At 41.3% G+C, this 21,369-nt stretch overlaps 2 protein-coding genes across 2 annotated transcripts; both read right to left on the bottom strand.

Moving 5' to 3' along the window:
- Nucleotides 1-1,980: 1,980 nt before the first annotated feature.
- On the bottom strand, nucleotides 1,981-6,315 carry emx2 (empty spiracles homeobox 2). Its single transcript, XM_078273091.1, has 3 exons — nucleotides 5,597-6,315; nucleotides 4,206-4,390; nucleotides 1,981-2,792 (listed from the first exon to the last, which is right to left on the bottom strand). Exons 1-3 carry the CDS (start codon nucleotides 5,982-5,984, stop codon nucleotides 2,625-2,627), a joined length of 741 nt encoding a protein of 246 aa, XP_078129217.1. The 5' UTR covers nucleotides 5,985-6,315; the 3' UTR covers nucleotides 1,981-2,624.
- A 2,414-nt stretch (nucleotides 6,316-8,729) lies between these two features.
- Nucleotides 8,730-20,195, bottom strand: eif3s10 (eukaryotic translation initiation factor 3, subunit 10 (theta)). Its single transcript, XM_078272546.1, has 22 exons — nucleotides 20,025-20,195; nucleotides 19,332-19,522; nucleotides 19,092-19,228; nucleotides 18,707-18,870; nucleotides 18,049-18,248; nucleotides 17,589-17,797; nucleotides 17,330-17,501; nucleotides 17,025-17,129; nucleotides 16,795-16,893; nucleotides 16,575-16,691; nucleotides 16,238-16,423; nucleotides 15,666-16,013; nucleotides 15,457-15,561; nucleotides 15,268-15,381; nucleotides 15,035-15,157; nucleotides 12,941-13,094; nucleotides 12,456-12,637; nucleotides 11,840-11,946; nucleotides 11,372-11,760; nucleotides 11,103-11,232; nucleotides 10,806-10,972; nucleotides 8,730-9,620 (listed from the first exon to the last, which is right to left on the bottom strand). Exons 1-22 carry the CDS (start codon nucleotides 20,071-20,073, stop codon nucleotides 9,451-9,453), a joined length of 3,618 nt encoding a protein of 1,205 aa, XP_078128672.1. The 5' UTR covers nucleotides 20,074-20,195; the 3' UTR covers nucleotides 8,730-9,450.
- Nucleotides 20,196-21,369: the final 1,174 nt, after the last annotated feature.

Genomic DNA, 21,369 nt, shown 5'->3' with positions numbered 1-21,369 from the left:
ATGGTTGCCTTCAGAATAAGGAGCCATTTAGTCATTTAGAATATAGACAGTCGGCCATGAGACCGCGCTCTTATTTGGCAAATGTGGATTTTAAATGTTTTAGCTCAACCTGCTAAATTATCATATCTGCAAAAAGAACAATGTATTTCCATAAACAAAGCTGCCGCTACATTTAAAAAGAGAGAGAGAGAGATATTTTCAGGTTAAAAACAAACGCGTTTAAATGTATCAAATTGTGCCAGGCTGTAATGAGCAGCCTGTCCTGTCTCCTGTGTGTCCATACAGGCGCACAGAAGAGGGGGGGGGGGCGCCAAATTTGTTTGCGGCGGATCAAGGCTCACCGCCTCCACTGCACTTTCTTTATCTTAATTCCAACTTGAAAAGATATAATTATCTAGTTTGAACAGGACTGCTATCAAATCCTTCTTTAGAGGCAGGGTAGGGAAAAGCTCGAGTGGATTGTGAGGCTCTGAGCCGCTCGGTGTTGCTCGAGATAGGAGTAATGAAGTTGTGGAGTCCGGAGATACAAAGGGCATTAACCTCATTAGCATGAAACCTTTTCTTCTAACTATTGTGGGACCCTTTCAGGCCTATAATCCCCCCTATTTCAAAGCTGGGTTTGTAATAAAGCTTTTAGGTTGTGTTTTTTTTTTTTCAAAGCTAATGGTATTCTCTAAAGATTTTTATTGCTGTTATAATCTATGGGCCGATTAAGAATTCCCTATATGCCCCCCCCCTCCCCCAACCTAAATCACACAAAAAAACTAGTTAACAATTAAACAAACAAACACATGCACCTCGCACGAGAAAACACTAAAGTTGGGCTTGTTATGTATTCACAAGAAGAAGAAAAAAACAAAATCATAATCCAGTTTAAATTTGTCAGATTTTTTTCTTTTTTTTTTAATTGACTGCATTGTTTTGCTCGTTTGTGTGTAAACAGAGAATCATTTCCTGCTGTAAATAGCATATATTTAGTTTAGCCTAAAGGTCTGTAATGTTCCCGTTCAGACCAAAGCAGCAGCTTGCAGCATTGATGCAGCCTACAAGACAAGGTTTTAAACAAAGATCCCATTTTTGCGGCACATTGCAACCTTCCCTTATCGCGTCGTGAGGGGTAGTCAGATTGTACTAAATTATGTCCAACCAAGCCCCTTTGGATCCGTGGATTAAGAGATTAAAGTGGACCACTGGGCAATGCATCCCCTTTCCCCCCTCATATTACCCGCATGATAATTGCCCAAACTGATTTGCACTTTCACAAAAGCTTTGTAGGGGACTCTTTGTAGCTGGAGCGGAGCAGACGCTGCAGCCCCTCAGAAATAAAACTAAGGCCGTCTCCATCAGACGGAGAAACTACTGCAGAGCTGAGGACAACAAACTACAGGCTGCCTGCAGCGTCTTCTCGGTGTGTTTTTAAACGACACTCTAACGCCACATCTGCAAACCTCAACGTACATCCAAACGGTTCCGTTTGATGGCACACACAATACTAATAAAGCCGCCACTCAGCTGCTCTATATAATCAAAAGTCTTGACGTTTACTGCGCGCAACATATTGATAAAACTTTATTGACAAAATATTGACAATTACATACTTCTTGGAAGTATAATGTGTGTTAAAATTGTACCAAACTTAACACAAACACAAAAAATTATTTACATTCTGTAAAAGAGGGTTTAACAGAAACATTAACTTTTAGCATTTCTGTACATGGAATACGCTCAGTGCTTCTTTTTTTTTTTTTTTTTTTAAACTCTCAATGCTTGCATTTAGTCCTTCGTGGCAACTTTCACTGGAGGGTCAAGTCCTGACAGCAGGCTGCGTGGGGCCACAGCGACACATTGGTAAAGCTTTAGGTTAAAGGAATGTCCTGATACCTTCCCTTTAAGTACTTTATCTGTGGTCGGATTCACTTATTAGAAAGGGGTTTTTTTTGTAAATCGAAATTCAATTTTTGTTGTATTTTCTTTAAAAACACTATAACGCAGCACCGCTACTTCATATGTTTTCACAAATCACGTTTACACGAGAATCATTAATTAAAGACTGCACACTTTGTAAAAAGGAAGAAGCACGACATCTCTGTTTGAAAATAGAGTTAAAAAACAAAATTGATATTTTTTTCTTTTCTTGGTTTGAGTAAAACTTGCCAAATTAAAACAACTACCAGGAAACCAAAAAAATAATAATAATAATATACCATGCAATTCAAGTTTTACAAAAAGTTGGTTGTTTTGGTATCTTGACGTGGAAACGTTTTAGTTTGTTTAAAAAAAAAAACTTCTGAAGTGCAAACGTCCAATATGAATTGGAGAAAAAAAATGAGGTGGTGGTAGATGGGCGATTGTATAGTGGTGGTGGTGGTTGGTGCGTGGAAGGGTTCAGGTGGGTGGACTGAGACACTGTCAGTCACATTTTCCTGGCTCGTTTGGATTGACAGACCCACACGGTGACAGCAGTGCCACCAGTCGGGTTTCTCTCACCCTCAGCTGCCGATCTCCGGAGATCAGAAATGTGACATTGGCTTTTTAACCCCCTCACTGTCTCTACACGGCATCCTTTATCCATGTCCTCCTTCACTCAGACGCTTATAATATAGTCTTTTTTTCTTTTTCTTTTTTTAATCGTCCGAAGTGACATCAATTTCCTCTGGGCTCCCCTGTTTAGTCGCCATTCTCCACCGGTTTATATGATGCGATCCTTTCTTCTTCTGCTGAGACTCCGAGCCCTCCTCCTCCAACTTCTGCCGCTTGAACTTCGTCCTCCGGTTCTGAAACCACACTTTTACCTGAACAGAGGGAGAAAAGAGAAAGGAGAGAGGAAAAAAAAAAAAAGAAACCTGGATCAGTGTCATGAGATAAACCGCGATTGAGCAATGCGTAAAACCACGCGTAAAAGGGGGCACATTGTTTTTGTAGCAGGGCTAAACACAAGCAGGCAGCGGGGAAGTGGAAATAAAAAATAAATAAAGGTAAACTGGGTCCTGCAGAGGAAACAGCGTCCAGAATAAACAAATATCAATTCTATTCTCATGAAATGCATTAAAATCCTCAAATTAGAATTGTTAGTCTAATATATAATATTAATTCAAATCATTCGAGTTAAGTATAATCACATTTGGGCTCAAAAACATCTGATGTCTGGAAAAACTTTTGATGCGTCATCTAAAGTAGGTCAGAGCATTTTTTTATTTATTTATTTTTTCTCCACATTTTAAGTCTTTCTGCCAGCAAGTAAACTTTAAGAGAAATACAAGAGTGACATACACGTCACATTATTAACATCTATTTTCACACACTCCTGTTAATGGACTTAGCTCTGTTAAACGGTCGGCCTGCCGTGGGGAATTAACAACATCTAAATCGATAAATGGACTGCTCCTGCTTTGTCACTCTGCAGCCCTTTTAGCTCTTAAACGGCAACTGAGGTGCATTTAATACGCCTTCAGTGGGCCAATTAAAGTAGGTGATGGTTCATTTTCCCCCCTCAGTCCCTCCAAAGGCCCCGCCGTCCAAGGCAGACACAGCGGACAAAAGACAGCGGCTGATGGGCTCAAACAGCATCTTAAATATGGCAGGGGGAATTCACTGAACCCGCCTCGTTCTTTGTATCGCCTATCCCATAAAATGGTTAACTGGTTAATTTGCCCTCCATTTTGAAAGGCAACATTCTCCCCCCAAAACAAAGTAATTCAACCCCTCCTGAAATGAGGTTAGGCCCATACAATGACAGTGGATTCTATCCAACAGAAAGCCTCTGTCTTCGATTGACAACACGCATTTATGGACCCTCGTGTGTAAAAAAAAACCCAACTTGGTAGCTGATTATTTAAAATGATTGTTTTTGCTATAACTATATGTCTATTATTTGTTGTCATGCGTTGAAAGATGCATTCATTTTATAGCGGTCTGATTTAAAAAAAAAAAAAAAAAGGCTCCATGACGCACGGTGCCACGTTAAAAAATAAAATAAAAAAGTTCACATGCAGTCTACTACATCAACCATAATGTGAGAAATATCTTTTTATATTAACAATCAACAGGACTATAACGTGCAATTACGCCTGTTCCAACAGCCAGAGCATGGCACAACACACCGAGAAGCAGTAACAGCGTTTCAAAATAAAATGCACGCATTGTCCAGGTTCAAGACAACGCCAGGATGTGAAGTTTAATGTTGAGGAAAATATTGTGTTTCTTACCTGAGTTTCTGTGAGGCTAAGGCTGTGGGCGAGCTGTTTTCTTTCTGCTCCCACCACGTAATGGTTTTTCTCAAACGCGTGCTCGAGCCGCAGGAGTTGCGAAGGTGAAAAAGCTGTCCGGATTCTTTTGGGCTTTCTGGCCAGCGCGTTGTGCAAAAGGAAGCTCTCTGGACTCGTTTCATTACCTGGAATAAACGAGCAGAAAACCAGGGTCCGTCATGACCTTTCTTTTTCTTCTATAAGATATTAACATCTCCATAACAACCAGTAGGCCTGCGCACAGCTATGAAACAATAGTCTACTGGGCAGCCTGGGAATACGGCATGATGATAATAATAATAATAATAATAATAATAATAATAATAATAATGTCTGAGGAGAAGCTGGACATAAGTCAATAAATGAAGAGAAATGATCGAACCGTATGTATTTGAAATGATTGATTATAGACGTTTTTTTTATCTGGCATGTGTGAAACCACCGCATGAAGGAGAGAAGGAAACAACCCAAAGCAGAGGTATAATCCTGGGCCTAATTAAATTAGCTCAAAAACAGCTTGTTAACAAAAGCACATCAGGTGAAATGGAAGCAGCATGAAGACGTTTAAATAAATAGCGGCCAAAAACATTTTAGAAATTAATTTCGAATGCATTCCTATAAAATGTGATACATTTTTCAGGAAGAAAAAAACTAATAATCACAAATATAAATACCATGAAATGAGCGACCAAAGGCAAAAATAACAAACGAATCTTCTTCTTATTTTCTCTCTCTTAACAAGTCAACGTAGTTAATAAAATCTAAATTATCCGAAATTTGACTCATGTCAGCCTTAGAAAATGAGCAATAGGCTAGTCAAGTAACCGCCCACATTGTTTTATTTTTTTCCCTTTAAAACAAAAATGTATCTTTTTTTATTTAAATGTGAAATAAGTCTTATCATAAACTGCAGAGCAGCGAGATACATTAGGTTCTGTTTTAATGCATGGGTATAGATCATATACCCAGTGCTAAATATAACCTGCAGGACCAACAGTGTATACACACATGTCAACATTTCTACTGGTCTTTATTTTTTAACCTGAATAGACACTAAGCCAAGGCAACAATTCTTTTTTTTTTTTTTACTCGAGTTTTTTTGTAAATAAAGAAATTCATTACAGGTTGTTTTTTTTTTTATCAGCGAAATAATCCACTAAATAAGTATCTATTTTGGCCTGAGAATTGGAGGTGATAGGCTCTAGAACTGCTCCGCTACAGCTTCACCGGTGTTTAATTCCTTGCATACATCCTGCTGTCTGTGCTGATGGAGAGACACAAATCTGTAACCGCTCTGCAGCCGCTCGGCATGTTTCGTGCGTAAAAGAGCCGAATCATTTTTGATAACTTACCTTGAAATCTGTGACCCAAGTACCTATATCTGTGTAATAACCAGGGGTAGAATGTTGAGGGGTCCCTTTGCTGGCTGGCAAAAAGAGGGTGCGGACTGTGTGAGGATGAAAGCGGGTGAGCCAGAGCGTGCGGCGGGGCCACCGAATGCACCGGGACAGCGGAGTTTTGCTGATGAGAGACCGCCTCTGCAAACACCAAGTCCGGGTTAGAGTAGACGCCCCTGCCGCCGGAGTGAAAGCCGTTGAGGAAGGGGTTCATCTGGCCAGAGTTTGCATAGCTGAGAGCCGCTGGCCTGATGGGCTCCTCTGTGCGGGACACCGGTACAGGATTATCCTTCGCCACTAAAGACTCTATAGTAAAACACCTCTTGGGTGTAGGTTGAAACATGGTCTGATAGTCCAGATTCCCCAGTTTAAGTTAAAGTTGTCGTTGGTGCTCTCGCTTAAAAAATACTCCACAACCAAGAAAAGAGGGGAAAGTTTCTGCGCAGTAAATAAGTTGGGAAAAGGCGACAGTGTCGAGAAAGCCAAAATAAAAAGTGCTCGGCTATACTCCCAGACTAATCCATGGATGTGATCGTTTTCCTCGCCGGGTTCGTGCAGGCAGATTTGTTAGTTCATGAGCCTAATTAGCGCTGCAGTCCCATAAACAGCTTCCTCTGAAGGCTGTAATGGCATGGTGATTGGTCGCTGCTGCTGCTGCTCGCCTTAAGGTGGAGAAGGGGAAGACGCTTAAAAAGTGCGTCAATGGGAAGCAGGGGCGCGGAGAGGCGGACTCGAACGCGCAACACGGAACGGATTCGTCCAGAGAGGAGCCCCCCCACACGCGCGCGCACACACATACTCACGCGCACATATCTCCAGGACATTTAAACACACTCATCTGAACCAGTAGAAAAAGCTCAAGGTAGCCAGCTTATTTGCATTTAAGGGCTATGGCAGTTTTTAAGGGTGGGGTGCGTGTAGTTTTACTAGCAAGTGATTATTTGTTTAATTGTGCACAGTAAACATCAAATCAGCTCCATTAAAGTGTATTGTCAATGCTGTGCGCGCGATTAAAATTCAGCGCCAGTTAACCCTTGGCTATCAGTTGGCCGAGAAACCGTTCTTGTTTCGTCCCTGCTCATTTTCATTTTTCTTCAGATTCTATTAGGATAACTTTCAAATTGAAGACTCTTCATTTATGCTGGATGGAATGTTTGGGAGACACCGGAGACACAAACAAGCTTTAGCTCTATAGATTTAGAGCTTTTTTTTGTCAATCACTGGACTCTGCGTGAAGGCTGAACATCTTAAAAATCTAATAGCACCTTCCCACTGATGAGTCGCTGTGTCTCATTCAGTGTTATTCAATGCAAAGTGCCCAGGTGTTTATTAGAGTAGCTACCTGTGACTACAGACTGTGTGTGTGTGTGTGTGTGTGTGTGTGTGTGTGTGTGTGTGTGTGTGTGTGTGTGTGTGTGTGTAAGTGACTGAGAGCAGAAGCCGTGGCCGCGCACCGAGGGCCTTCATACAGAAATGATACACACTGATAGCACGCCGCCGTGTTAGTCATCATGAGGCTGCTTAGAACTGAGACAAATAAATAATGCTGTATAGGGTTTTACATTTTAATTTTATATATTTTTTATATTTCTGTTTTTCTTTGTTTGCATGTTTTTGAGTGTTGATGTCAGAAAATTACAGAGATGAGACTGAATAGTAAACATATTTATTAAAGTGTGAGATGATTATTATTATTATGATTATTATTATTATTAATATTATTATATTGTTGTTGTCGCCAACTTGTAGTCCAGGAAATATACTTGCCCATACAAAGCTTATGGACAAGTCTACTGGGTTTATTTGTGCGGGTAGGTTAGGTTAAGGGTCTGTGTGGAATAAAATACAAACCAAAGACTAAACTGGGTTTGCAAAGCTGTCAGAGCACCAACAGCTGTACAGCACATAATACGCCTGATTTAACATGGTAAAAATGTGTCAATACATTGGTTTTTTTTTAATCAGGAATCATTGGGAGATGGCTGTTTTAGATTTTTTATTTGAACTCGCTCAGCCAGTTCCTTAAGGTGACGCATTTTATTTTGTAGCACCAACTAATACGTAATATATAAATATCACTCAATGTCTTACACATGACACATATTATTATTATTATTATTATTAGCCTCATTATTTTTATGGCACATCTCAAAATAGTCAACGTAAGCCGAACTCGAAGCCATTTGTTGTTACTGAACACGCATGCCAATATTAAGAAGTTAATCATGGGTGGGCTGTTGTTTTTTTTTAAACCCCTAACATTATGTTACTGGTTTGCTAACTGACTGCATACTGACCACCGTCTGCTTGTTCATGTCTCCTGAGTTTGACACTGAGTTAGCTGCTGATCATGGTCATAAACTAACGCACCTCGTGCTCTCACACGGTGAAGCGTGTCGGCCCCCTCCACGGAGCTTTACCGACCTCTAGTGGTTACACGATGGTAGTGTAATAAAATGCTACCAAAACTTAGGGGCTTTAGGCTGAATCTCATTTCTCATCTTACCCCTAACCCTTAGCCCTACCCCTCGATCAAAATGAGTATTGGGACAGCCTTTACTCTCACGTGAACACGCAAAACTAAGGGGAAGGGGTAAGACAGAGAAATGAGATGCAGCCTTAGTGTACCTTGAAAGCAGAGAGATCCAGCACGTCCCCAACAAGATGAAGAATGGTTGAGTTTTACTGGTGTTGCACTATGTAGAAGTCAGGGCAGCTGGAGCTAATACTAAAACTGTTGGGATCTAAGATTGCTCTTTAAGCACCTTCAGTGGACACAGGCTACCCATACAGTCCCCAACAACTTAGTTTGTCAGCGGTACATAAAAAGGGTTCAACTTTAATATGGACTGGTACAGATACTGGAAGACATTTGTACAATCAGCTATTCTGACATCTCAAGTTAAATGGCACGTTGTGTGCCCCATCAGCTTTATCCCTCTTTATATACAGTTTACGGATTATCCTCTGACCCCCAAGTTGGGAGCCTCTGTCTCAAGTTACTTATTTTTGTACACTAGCCATAAACTGATAGGTGTGCTGCAATCTGTAATGGTGACATTACATTTGAGACAAATGAACAATTGGGTGGTGAGCAAACATCTTTATTAATAAAGGCTTTATCTGTAAACATGCAACCTGGTTTGATACCATTGATTGCAGCAAGAAAGAGCCACACACTGGATATAAAGCGAGACCAATTGAATACTCTAAGCATGCACAGCAAAATGTAAATTCCACTAGTTCTTTAACAGGTTAAGAAGCATCTGAAACATTAGATGAAGAGCAGAGATCACGGAAGCAGATGACAAATTCCTAGTCATTGTGATTACAAGAATTGTTGATTTGTGGCACAATATAATATCTATGAAAAATGATTAAGACGAGACATTGGTGATGCACTGAGTTTGTATTGAAAGATGTAGCAGGTACATTTGGTTTTCAGTTTAGTCAGTTTCACTTCACGTAAGGTAATAAACCCCTCTAACCATTCAGGGCAGTCATGTTTACATTTGTGATGGTTCGCATGACACCTAAATGCACACAAGTTCATCGTTTGATGGTGTTTTGGGTGGTAAGGAGACTGGTTCAAAATGCTGAAAGTCAAAATAAAGATAAAAGGGAAAAGAAATCCCCGGGAAAACTACGGTCTACAAATATTTTGTCCAAAAGGAATAACGCACGAGTATCAGAAGCGTGTGGCCATAAATTCACCACTGCGGCTTACTGGTTGATGGGCTACTGAATATTATTTTTTTTCCAAAACCAACTCTTCATTAACTGAGCCAATTGGATGCCGAGGTTACTGCTCAGCGGCGGACAGTGGTCCAGCCATCGTCATCGGTTTCGTTCTTGGTGCGACGAGGGTTGTCTTTGTCAGAACGCCAGCCCTTTTCTCCATCAGGCTCAGGCTCCGGCTCCCTATCGCTGCTTCTGGGCTTCTCCTCCAGCTTCTCCACACCTCCACGACGCCAACCTCCTAAGGAAACAACATTAAGTCATGTTCAAGCAGGAACATGTTGATATCACAAGTACAACTAGTAATAAATAAATAAATAAATAAATAAATAAATAAGGGCTGTTACATTTTCGCGATTAATCGTTGAATTTCTATAGCTAATCGCGATTAATCTCATGTTTTATCACATAATTAAAATTCTATTATTTTGCATTTCAGAACTGTTTTTAAATACATATTAACAATGGAAAGTCATTCTTACCAGTGTATCTTGATTGGGAATCAAATGAATGCAAAGAAAGTGACTTTATGATTTTAAGATTTGTATTTGTTTATTATATATTTAATCTAGTCACACATTTGAATTTAACAACTTTGAATGCACCACGAGGCTGTAAATTACCAGTCTCATTGAATGCACCGTCTGCGTTTTTTCCGACAACAGCAGCTGCAGATTGTTACATCCCGGTGTCGGAATCCTCTACAGTGAAATACAGTCACACTTTAGCATTTTAACCGTGTTTAATCCAGCTACTAGCTAGCGGTAGGCTAACATTAGCTGCTGTCGAGTATAGTGTTAACTAGCTAGCGGTAGCCTAGCAGTAGGCTAACATTAGCTGCTATCGAGTGTAGTGTTAACTAGTGTCATGTGCAGCAATGTTTCTGTTTCCTGTGACGTCTGTTTCAGAGCATCAGAGAGAAGTGCAGGCATATCAGTGGCACCGGAATGAGGCACCGAAATCCGCGTGCAGGATGTGTTACGAGGAAGTACGGCAAAATAGTAGCCTGTTAGGCACGACGCAAAGCCGAGTGAAGTGAAAATAAATTAATAAATGGCGGCATGCGATTAAGACGATCAAAAAAACAAAATGAACGCATTATTCTCGACCCTTAATCGCATCTCGATTAACGCGTTAATGCTGACAGCCCTAATATATATATATATATATATATATATATATATATATATATATATATATATTTATAAATAGCTGTACACACACACACACAGATACATCCTGGTGGGTATCTTTTATGACACCTGCAGTAATAACAGGTAAACAGCGACCTCTACTGGCAGAATACAACATGCTCATATAGTGTACCTAATTGTTTTGTTAGACAAGAGTGCTAAATAAAGTTTACACACCTACCCTATCCCTAATATGCATGTAACGCTTACATCCTAAATCATGCTCTGCTCACCTTCTTCATGATCTCTGGGTGGGGGTCTGATTTCACGGTCATCCCGGCGCTCGCCACCACGGCGCTCGCCACCACGACGATCATCTCGGTCAGTGTCCTCTTTGCGAGAGTCTCGCCAGGCGCTTCCTCCTTCCTCTGTGCCTGCTCTCCTCCAGGTATTCTCCTCTCTGTGTAAATAGACAGTGATGCCAGTTAACAGAACTGTGACCACTCACTGAAAAGGCAACTGTGATATCCTCTGCATTTATTACAAAAATAAATAGACAGACACTCTTGGCACAGGTCTATCAGGCCCACCTGACTGGACGACTGTCTCTCAAGCTGTCTCTGGATTTCCCCTCTCTTTCGGCATCATCCCTTTCCTCGCTGGCATCACGGGGAGGACCCCAGCTGTCCTCTCGGGCCTTCTCTCGTTCACGCCAACCACCTGCGACATAAGCATTGGCTCATCATCCTGCTTGACTTTACATGTGAGCACAGGGCTGCTGAGCAGTCGGATTATTCAATAAACCCTTCTTCAGGTAAATTGCAAGATATCTCCAGCAGCTGAATGGCTGCAGGCTTACCAGGCCTGCCCAGGGGCTTCCAGGGTTTGAGGTCATCGCCACCACGCCGTGGCCCATCATCCATGCCTCTACGGGAACCTCTGTCGTCATCGAAGCCACGCCTGGGACCGCGGTCGTCATCAAAGCCTCTACGTGGACCACGGTCATCGTCTCCACCCCTCCTTGGGCCGCGGTCATCATCAAAGCCTCTACGTGGACCACGGTCCTCGTCCATCCCTCTGCGTAGAGGACGGTCATCATCACCGCCACGGCGTGGGCCTCGATCGTCATCAAAGCCCCGACGGGCGCCTCGGTCATCTCCGCCCCTGCGTAAACCTTCTCCTCGCCTGAAGGGCCCCTCTCTCTCTCGCTCCTCTTTGTCATCCTCACGGCCCTCCTGCCTCCACTCCCTAGAGCAGGCACGGGTATTGTTAGAGTAGCCCCTTATGGTATTAAAAAGGATGACTAAATAGGGTTACCAACACCTACTTGTCAGGCACTGAACGACGCCACTCTGATTCGCCTCCCTCCGTGCGCCTCCTCCATCCTCCTCCTCCTTCCTCCTTCTCAATCTGCTTCTCATTCTCACCCCAATCCTGTATAAGCAAAACATATCAATCAAGACACATTGGTCCATTACATTGTTATCACTCACCTAATTTGTCGCTACAAGGCACTGTAAAGTAGTATCAGTTATGGTCATTAGTATGTTTTGGCCTGTAGTCCATTACTCTGCACTCGGTCCTTGAATTTATGTGACAATATATTTGGGCTCCCTTCCATCACACCTTCATATTAGGGATGGCACAAATCACATTTTTTCACAAAATGTTATGACAAACTATTGTGATAAATTGTTTTGTATTATGTTACTGATAGACGGGCACCATTAACCTATTTATACACAGGTGTGACCTTTACCTATTTGAATGATTAAAAGGCATTTCACAATCAAGTAAAAGAAAGCAAGTATACAGATTTTTGAAAAAGTCCTTATTTAGACTTTTTACTATTCTAGCCATCATAATATCACAATTATTTGAAACTTTCGACCGACTGTCAGTCTCAGAACGTCAGTTAAAAAAAGAAAGCAGCTAATTTGTACCTTGACTTTGTCCTCTGGGGGGACCCTTTTCTCCTCCTCTCGACGGCGTTCTCGCTCCTCGATCTCTTGTTGGCGAGCACGCTGCTTCCGCTCCTGCTCCTCGAGTTTGCGCAGGCGCTCCTGGTACTCCCTCTCCTCCTCCTCTCGCTGCTCTTGTTCCAGGCGTTCACGGTCCTCCCGCTCTGTAACAAAAGCAGCATACATATAAACGTGTTCAAACTTTAATAGCATTACGTTCTGAAAAAAAAGAAGAAAAAAACGCAGGGTGTGACATGGCTGCCGCGATCGGAAAAACATTTTCCTGACTAAAACTTTATCATGTCCAATTTCGCTTGCCCATGCAAAAGTCACCACAGCCAAATAAAAACTCCCTGTAGTAATAATGTCCCTCAAAACAACCACTTTAGCAACAACTGCCAACATTTCATTCCTGTCCCTCCTACCAGAACTGTACCAGTGCACATGTGCAAAAAGAATTTCATTACCTTTCTTGAGCTGCTCTTCATGGATACGCTGTGCATCTTCCTCTTTTTGACGGTAAAAAGCGTTACGCCTGTCCTCTTTGCGCTGCTTCTTCCTTTCTTCCAGGCGCTTCTTCCTCTCCTCCACCAAGCGCTCCTGGAAAGCTTTCAGTTTTTCCTTCAGAGACAGAATAGTGAATTTGAAACCACAGCACAAGTCATACAGTTGTTCTGCCTCTCTGTCCCAGAAACAAGTATGGCAGCAATATTACAGCGGTACCAGCAGGGGGCACTTCAGTTTATTTGCATTTTAATTGTAACTCCCAGGGGCCTGTTTCACAAAACCAAGATAAGGGATTAAACCGGGATTTCCCCGTTATCCTGGATGATTTAAGCCTGGACTCGGTTTCACGAAAGCGGAGGCACATAAATCACCATGGAGATTTATTCTGTGCAGCTAGCCTGCTCCCGACCAGGCTAACAGCCAGGATTTATTTAATCCTGGAGCCTTTTCTGATCACCCAGCAGTGGTTTTACCCTATTGTTATCAGCCTGGATTAAAATACATCAGGTACATATTGCTGTTCATTCAAGTACTGTTATTATTTAAAGTTGTGACCATTATTTTTTTTTTTCATTGTTACTGTCATATTGCTGTATGAAGACTGCTGTTCATATTGTTGTTAGAAGTTTGATGAAGATATTATGACAGTTACATTTCTATAGTTGACCAATGCACCTTGAATTATTTTAGTTGATTCATTTTTTTATTTTTTATTCTTTAACAATAAGGATCATGTTTGTTCAGCTTCTATGTGCATTGTATTTGGCATTCTTAGCACGCAATTTGTGTTGTCCAGTAAACTGGGCTTATAATTTGGGAGGATTTTACAATTTTAAGAACATATCGTTAATTGTACAATCCTCCCAAATTATAGACTTAGTTCACTGGACCAGTAACTATCTAGTGATGTAGGCTACTGTACATTCATGTAACAACAGGGAGAGGACACCTCAATGTTTTTGACCTTATATTTTGCGGGGGGGGGGGGGATAACTGATTAATATACTCTGTTCCATTCATGTTTACAGTGTGCATGGAATTTATCACTTAATTATCTTTATAGTTTCTAGATTTTAGAGTGCAATTTCTTCAGTGTCTTTATTTTCTATGTCCATATATACAAGGGAGCAAGGCATATAATATGTAGAGAAGGAAACTCATCCTCTATAACAAATAAAAAATAAAAGAAACGCGAGAAAAAGCGTGGCAGATAATAGGCTAGCGGATAGACTGAATGATAGTCTAAAAATATACATTTATGAACTACTGCTCTTAACTGAAACCATTCAATGAGTCACTTGTCATTTGCAAAAAACGAACAGTTGTACACTTTGCATTAAAAGCGACCAGTGGAAGTTAATATGACTTAGGAAATTTATATTTAGCCCATGAGAGAGAGGGAGGAACAGAGTGAAAGAGATATTTACGCATCATAGTCTAGCCTAGAAAATTGATCTTCATGGTAAATTTCCTGAGTAACATTATCTTCTGCTTACTTTTAAGGCAAAGAGTACAACTGTTAATTAGTGCAAATGATTAGTAGCCTAATCCTTGAATGGAATGATTATGACGGTTTCAATTCAGAGCAGTGGTCAGTTAATGTATATTTAGGCTATACTTACGCGGTCGGTCCGTGATCGTCTGCTACGCTTTCTCTCGCCGTTTCATTACAATGGACGTGTTTCTTTTCTTTTTATACAAATAATGTGCTTCACGTCATCGTACTTCCACAAGAAGCTGCTGCTCACTCTGTCTAAAGTATGTACAATGTATATTCTCCATTTTGGCATCACTAAATCTGTGATCGACTTCGCGGTCTTTTGAGGAAAGCCATGGACGCGCATCTATCTGAATTACTTCAGCCTGGCTCGACCTAGTCGCTCCTCCTCAGCCTGGCTTGGCCTTCGTGAAACGCACCAAGCCAGGATGCTCAGATTAGACTAGGTCAAGCCTCGCTTTATCAATTATCCTAGATTTATATATTCTGCTTTTGTGAAACAGGCCGCAGGAGTAGTAGTTGTTGTGTTCGCCAACATTGTGCCTCATTGTCTTACCTCATAAATGAAGCTACGAGCAGCAGTTATTTTGGACAAGAAGTTTTCTTTGTCCTCCAACATCCGGAACATTCGCTTCTTGTGCTCCAGAGCCTTCTCCCGTTCAACTTTCATGTTACTGATCTACAACAAAAAGAAAATTCTTACATTCTAGATACTCACCTGGCTCTATTCAATTTCACATCTATGCATGTCATTTTTGAATCAGTGTTTTGTGTTTTTTTTTTACGTACCCTCTCTTCCTCCTGGAGCTCCCATAGTTCCATGTCCTTGATGCGCTGCTCCTCATAAGCCTTTTTGATAAGAGGAATCTCCTCGAGACGTTTTGCCCTCTCAAAGTAGTCAATCTGGAGAGAAGGAAAGATTAGTGTCCAATTCACACCTAGGTGACTGACATTTTCACTAATGAATCAGTCAGTTACCTTCTTCTCCTGGTTCTTCAGACGCTCCTGAAGTTCCTTCTTCTCCTTCTCTAGCTGCTCCACCTGTTTGGCCATGATGAAGTCAGGATCCAGCTCCTCCAGGTCCTGTACAAAACAAATGTTGTGTAAGTCTCACCTTTGAACCTCATATTACAATGACCTATTTCTGCAACATGGAGTTCAACCTAATGAAACAATCTAAATTTTACCTCAATATCAATATCCTTGAAAGCCTTGGCTCCAAGTTCAGTCTTCTTGATCTGCTCCAGCCGTTCACGGACCGTCTTCTTCTTGATCTGCTCATGCTCCTGCATGATGCGCTCCTTCTCCCTCTCTTTGGCCTCCTGGCGCAGACGCTCCTCCTCAGCCTTGCGTACCTTCTGCATCTCAGCTTCCCGCTGCTCCAGCTCCTCCTTTTCACGCTGAATGTTCAGGCTCTCCAGGCGCTCCTTACGCTCCTCAATTGTCTGTCTACGAGCCAGGATGCGCTGGTGATCCTTGCGAGCATTTTTCAGATAGGCGGCGATGGCCAGCTGGTTCTGCTCCTCACGCTCTTGCTGAGAAGGGACAAAAACATCAAAATGCAGTTTGAAGTTGAAGAATAAAGCAGAGTGTACTGTGCCAAATGACACTAATCATGAATTAGAGCTCAACACCATATGACGATACCTCTTATGTGCCTGTTAGTATTATGTGCGAGTATGTAAAAAGCTAACGTTGGTCACTGATCAGCTGTCTGTGTGTGTCTATACATGAGAGCTCAGTAAGAAGTTGAACTCACCAGGATGGAGGCAGGCCTGATGACTTGGATGGCCTTGGCCAAGGAAGCCGACATGGCAGTCAGCTGGTTCCGTATCTGCTCTGAGGGCATGTTCTGCAGGAAAGGACCAACAGGGGCATCCTCTTTGGTCGAGTAGTTCAGGTCTGAGCCAAAGCTCAGAGTTCGAGAGCTGTGGTCTATACGGACCTACAGGGGAAAGAGAAATGTTAGATAAAATAATTAGATAATTGTGTAAAACAGTATGATAAACACTCTGTAATAACACTCTTGTTGGTTAATCAGTAGTTCATTTCTTAAGTAGTAAAAGCAATGCAATGTCTCCTGATCTTGACCTTACCTGCAGATCACAGTGGCGGGCAGCATCTACAATGGAGCGCTCTAGCTGGAAGGCGTCCACAAACGGAACCAGGGAGGCCAGACGGGTGAACTCAATGCTTTGATAGATCTGTGCAACCTAATATAATGGAAGCACAACAATGAGAGATGTCTACCATTACGTTGTAGATGTGATTCAGGAGAGCATTCCAGGGGGAATGAAAAAGGCTGAAGAGAATTACCTGTTGCAGGAGCCTCAGGATGGTATTACTCTGCAAGTGAGGGACATACTGCTGCAGATCAGCCTCCTTCTCAGCTTGGTCTCTCACCCAGTTCAACACCTAGTAGGAGAGTTTGTTACCATACACTGGGTTTAGTAGAGTCTAGTTATCAAATTAATATTATTACATATTACAAAGATGAACTGTAAATTTTCTTTTTTAATCAAGCCGTTTGCCGCCAGATTGTTTACCTTGGTCACTCTTCCGCACAGCTTCAGAGGATGAAAGTCTACTTCAATCCAGTTGTAAAGTTCTTTTATGTCAGGTACAACATACTGCAGCAAGTTAAATCTCACCTAGAATGAAAACATTAACATATAAATTGGTCAAAGCAAATATTAACAGTTTTTAAAGATCAGGTTGAAAAGGTTAAAAAAAAAAATAAATCATACAAATTTTCCTAAAAAGGACACGAGTCTCTTCGCAAAAGCAGTACTTACTAATAAAAGTTGGCACTGTTGAAACCTAACAAAGCTATCTTATGCAGATAATGTACCATATCATTGATGAGACTCTGCCGGGTTGGCGGAGACTGCAGGCCCAGGAGGGTAGCCAGCCTGCGGTGTTTTTCTACAATGATGCCATCCATGTCGAGCAGCCGAGCAATATCAGTGCGCTCGGGGGTGATGGGAATAGACAGTGTGGCCAGGAGGACTCTGGTGGACATCCTAAAGATCAAAAGTAAGCACCATTACCAATTTGGTCACTGTCAGAGTAAAATGTGTGCACCTATCTTCAGATAATGAATACCATACCTCTGCATCTCATCTTGGGTCAGATTCTTACGCATCTCCCTTGAGAGGTGATAGAGCCGGTGGAGGGTGCAGGCGTGGAAGAGAGCATTGCCAGATTTCCAGAACACAGTAGAAACCTTGTTGTAGTAGTTGGCCATCAGCTGGGGTTTGGGAGGCTTCTTAGAAAGAGCAAACAGGCCATGGATGTCTTCAACCGCCTTGAATGCTTCCTGTAAAAAGACAACCCATTCTATATTAGTAACAATATCATCTTCACTTTGACCATGTGTCACATATTTAATTACACTTGAGGACATTCAAGTACTAAGCTGGTGTTTAGTTGTTCTACAGGCCATACATTATACATGTTGACTACTTTCTAAAGCATTTATGAAAATGTTTTATACATTGACATTTTTAGTAAGTAGACAAAAGCATTCCGATATCGTCCTTTGAGAAATTCAGTGTTAGGGGGACAGACCTGCCAGAGCTCCATGCTAATGGCGCTGTCCAGCTGCACCAGACGCGTCTCCAGGTGCATAGACTGACTTTCAGGGTTGTTCAGGTTGATGGCAGTGCTCTGGTTGTGGTGGCGCTGGATCTGACCCAGATGCATACGCAGGTTGTCGCACAGCTTGCGAAATTCGGCTTTACGGGTGTACTGAAGGCAGAACTTAAATGCTGCAGAAAAGATGACCAGATATTATTTACACCATTTAGTATGCAACATTAATGTTAATTGTAATTTACGGCTGAGTTTGTATTTATTGAATTATTTTCTGTGTGACTTTACTTTAATGATGCAATAACACGGTATAATCTTGTAAAAAATTAGGTCGAGATAAAAGCAATATTTACATTTGAATTTTAAAATGTATATTTCATGATGGGAACTAAAAACACGGATTCCCTCATTACTGGTTTATCATTGTATAAATGGTGCTACTGCCATGTTCTGTACCATTGTATTGTACCATCTGAATCATTCAGTAACATCTACCTACATAAAAACAGACAAAATATAAAACATTTTGTTGACAGTAACTTTTATGCAGCCTTAAATCACACTCAGTTCATACAAGAAGAAAATGAAATGAATACAAAACTTTCTAAATATGGTATTCAGTGTGTGTCACTACCTTGCTGGGCAATGTCATGGTACAGGCGCTCCACCTTGGAGTTGTTCCGCAGCAGGTCCAGGCACTGGCGGTAGGACTCCCACAGGAACTTCACCCAGGGAGTGAGCAGCAGGCGATCAGTACGATCCTGAGTGTCCTCTCCACTCACAGCACTCAGGAGAACACTGAAGTCACAACAAGCTCAATGTTTATAATCCATCTTAAAATGATCAAGCACATGCTAATTACCTTATACCCTCAGCTGTGACAGCAATATACTGTATAACACACAATCATCCAACCACAATAAGACATCAGTTTAGATTCTGTATCAAATTAAGAGGAAATCCAACGCAACATATGGAGACATATTTTATGCTGCAAAGAAACATTTGAGCATCCTCACCTTTCAGGAGTCTGGATGTTGTCCAGATCCTCAATGTCCAGGACCATCTGCTGGGACTCACCCTTGGCTGTCTCAGTCTTCTCCTCAGCCAGCTTCAGGTAAGCCCTTACCACATCCTCCAGAGATTTGATATTCACCTAAAAGCAAAGAGAGAAGTTACACTTTGACTCCAAAGAAAACAAAAACTGATGACAACAACTACCCGATCTGTGCAAACATCATAGATTTCTCCTCACACACCTGCTGGCAGATGTTCTTGTACTGGTAAAGACCCTCCTTGGCCAGGTGGCTCTTGCGAAGATCCACGCAGAGCTCCAGGTACTTGAGCATGATGGGCTCGTGGATCTTCTGCCATGTTCGATGTTTCTTGCTCTTGATGACATCGTACAAAACATCCAAAGCTGGCTGCTTCTTGCCAACCTCAAGAAACTCTGTGTAAACACATCAATAAATAGACCAATATAAGCTCTATCACAGGTTGGTAACCGTGTGCATATATCACTAAACCTTAGCATCTCGCACCAAGCACACAACCGTGGTTAGCTAAACCTGCCTGACATTGTTAGGCCCACTGTGCTTTGTTAACGTGACATTAGCATTAACGCTACAAGAATACATAGCACTAACAATTTGACAGCAGCTAAGAGGCATTGTCAATAATGTTTGAAACCCGATACGAGTGTTAACGGTCATCTAATAGCCACCTAAGCTACATATCTGAAATGTCACCGACTTAGCCAATAGTCAGATCACAAAACGGCCTAGCAGCCGGTTAGCTTAATACTAACGTAGCCGTAAAAAAGCGATATGGCGGCCCCGCCATTCAAGATAGCTAGCAGTTAGCCTGGCGGACGATGCGTTCGAAGGCTAACGTTAGCATAGTTAGCATGAATGTCTGACAAACGTAAAACATGAAGTTGTATTTCTACTCACCGTTGGCTCGTTTCAGAGCATTCTCTGGTCTTTGAAAATACGCCGGCATGTTGGCGGCGTTCTAGTGAAACTCAAATTGGTTGACTTGAGTGACTTTTGACAGATTTCACCAGTCCATCAACGCCACGCACTCACCCGCTGCAACGGTGCTGGCTGAGAAAGGAAGAACCTCGTGAGCGGCCTAGCTAGGGTTGCCAGGTGCGTCACACTACTATCCCCCTATCACGGTGTCTACCCCCGTGAAGTGAACAACTGAGAGCGAAGAAATTATGTTCTGTCTCCCAAAATTACGATAAATATGGATGTATCCGTATTCAGGGTTTCAATGTAGTTATTTTCAAATCTTAATATGCATATTTATAAACTTTGTAAACTGAAAATCACTTTTTTGTGGGTAATAATGTATGTGTTTGTACACACATTTAAAAAGGGTAGCTCCCTAAATTATCATTAATACAAGTATAAAATATTTGATACAGATAAAATGATTTGGGCACATCTTTTAAGATAAGATAATCCTTTATTGATCCTCAAGAGGGGAAATTCAGTTGTTGCAGCAGCACAAGACAGAGATGAGTACAGATAGAGAAGTAAACTAAATAAATACGTAAAAAAAGAATAAATAAAATGAAATAAGAGGTATATACAACTAGTAAAAGAGTAAAAGTGAATGAACTATACAAGAGCATTTAAAGACAAATTACGAGGCAAGGTAATGTAACGTAAGTGATAAGTTAAAGTAACAGGTACGAGGTAAAGTAATATGATTAATAGCAGCGAGTCTATAATATACCTAAACAGCGTACACCAGAAATATAATGTAGTATATGATGTGGTAAGACATTATAACATATTAACATTCCAGTAGTGTAGTATGAGGTATAAGAGATAGTATAGGTGCAATGTAATAGTAGTAATAATATACTACTACTACTACTACTACTACTACTATAATAATAATAATATAATTATATAATATAGTGTAGTATAGCAGTATAACATTGGATATCAATACATATAATAATATAATATAGAATATAACTAGTAAGTCTAGTTTAATATATAAATATATATCACATATAGCAAAGACTATGAATAAATCAGGCAACAGAGAGTTAATGAAGAGGGAGTGGTGAGAGAGTCCTGAGTGTGACAGACACTGTGGGATACATCATGGTTAGTTAGACATGGTTACACACTTTTATACCACAGCCACTGACTCTCTGTAGCTTCTGTATGAGCTATTATGTTGGAGTATGCTGAATTTGCTTCTCCATGTATGTGCTTCTTGCTGTATTTAAAATATTATTAATAATTCTGCTGCCACATATAGTCTGTAACTCAC

This window comes from Sander vitreus, chromosome 17, assembly GCF_031162955.1.
Source record: "Sander vitreus isolate 19-12246 chromosome 17, sanVit1, whole genome shotgun sequence".
NCBI lineage: Eukaryota > Metazoa > Chordata > Actinopteri > Perciformes > Percidae > Sander > Sander vitreus.
Note: the sequence above shows the minus strand (reverse complement) of the source record. Positions and strands in the feature narration are given on the sequence as shown.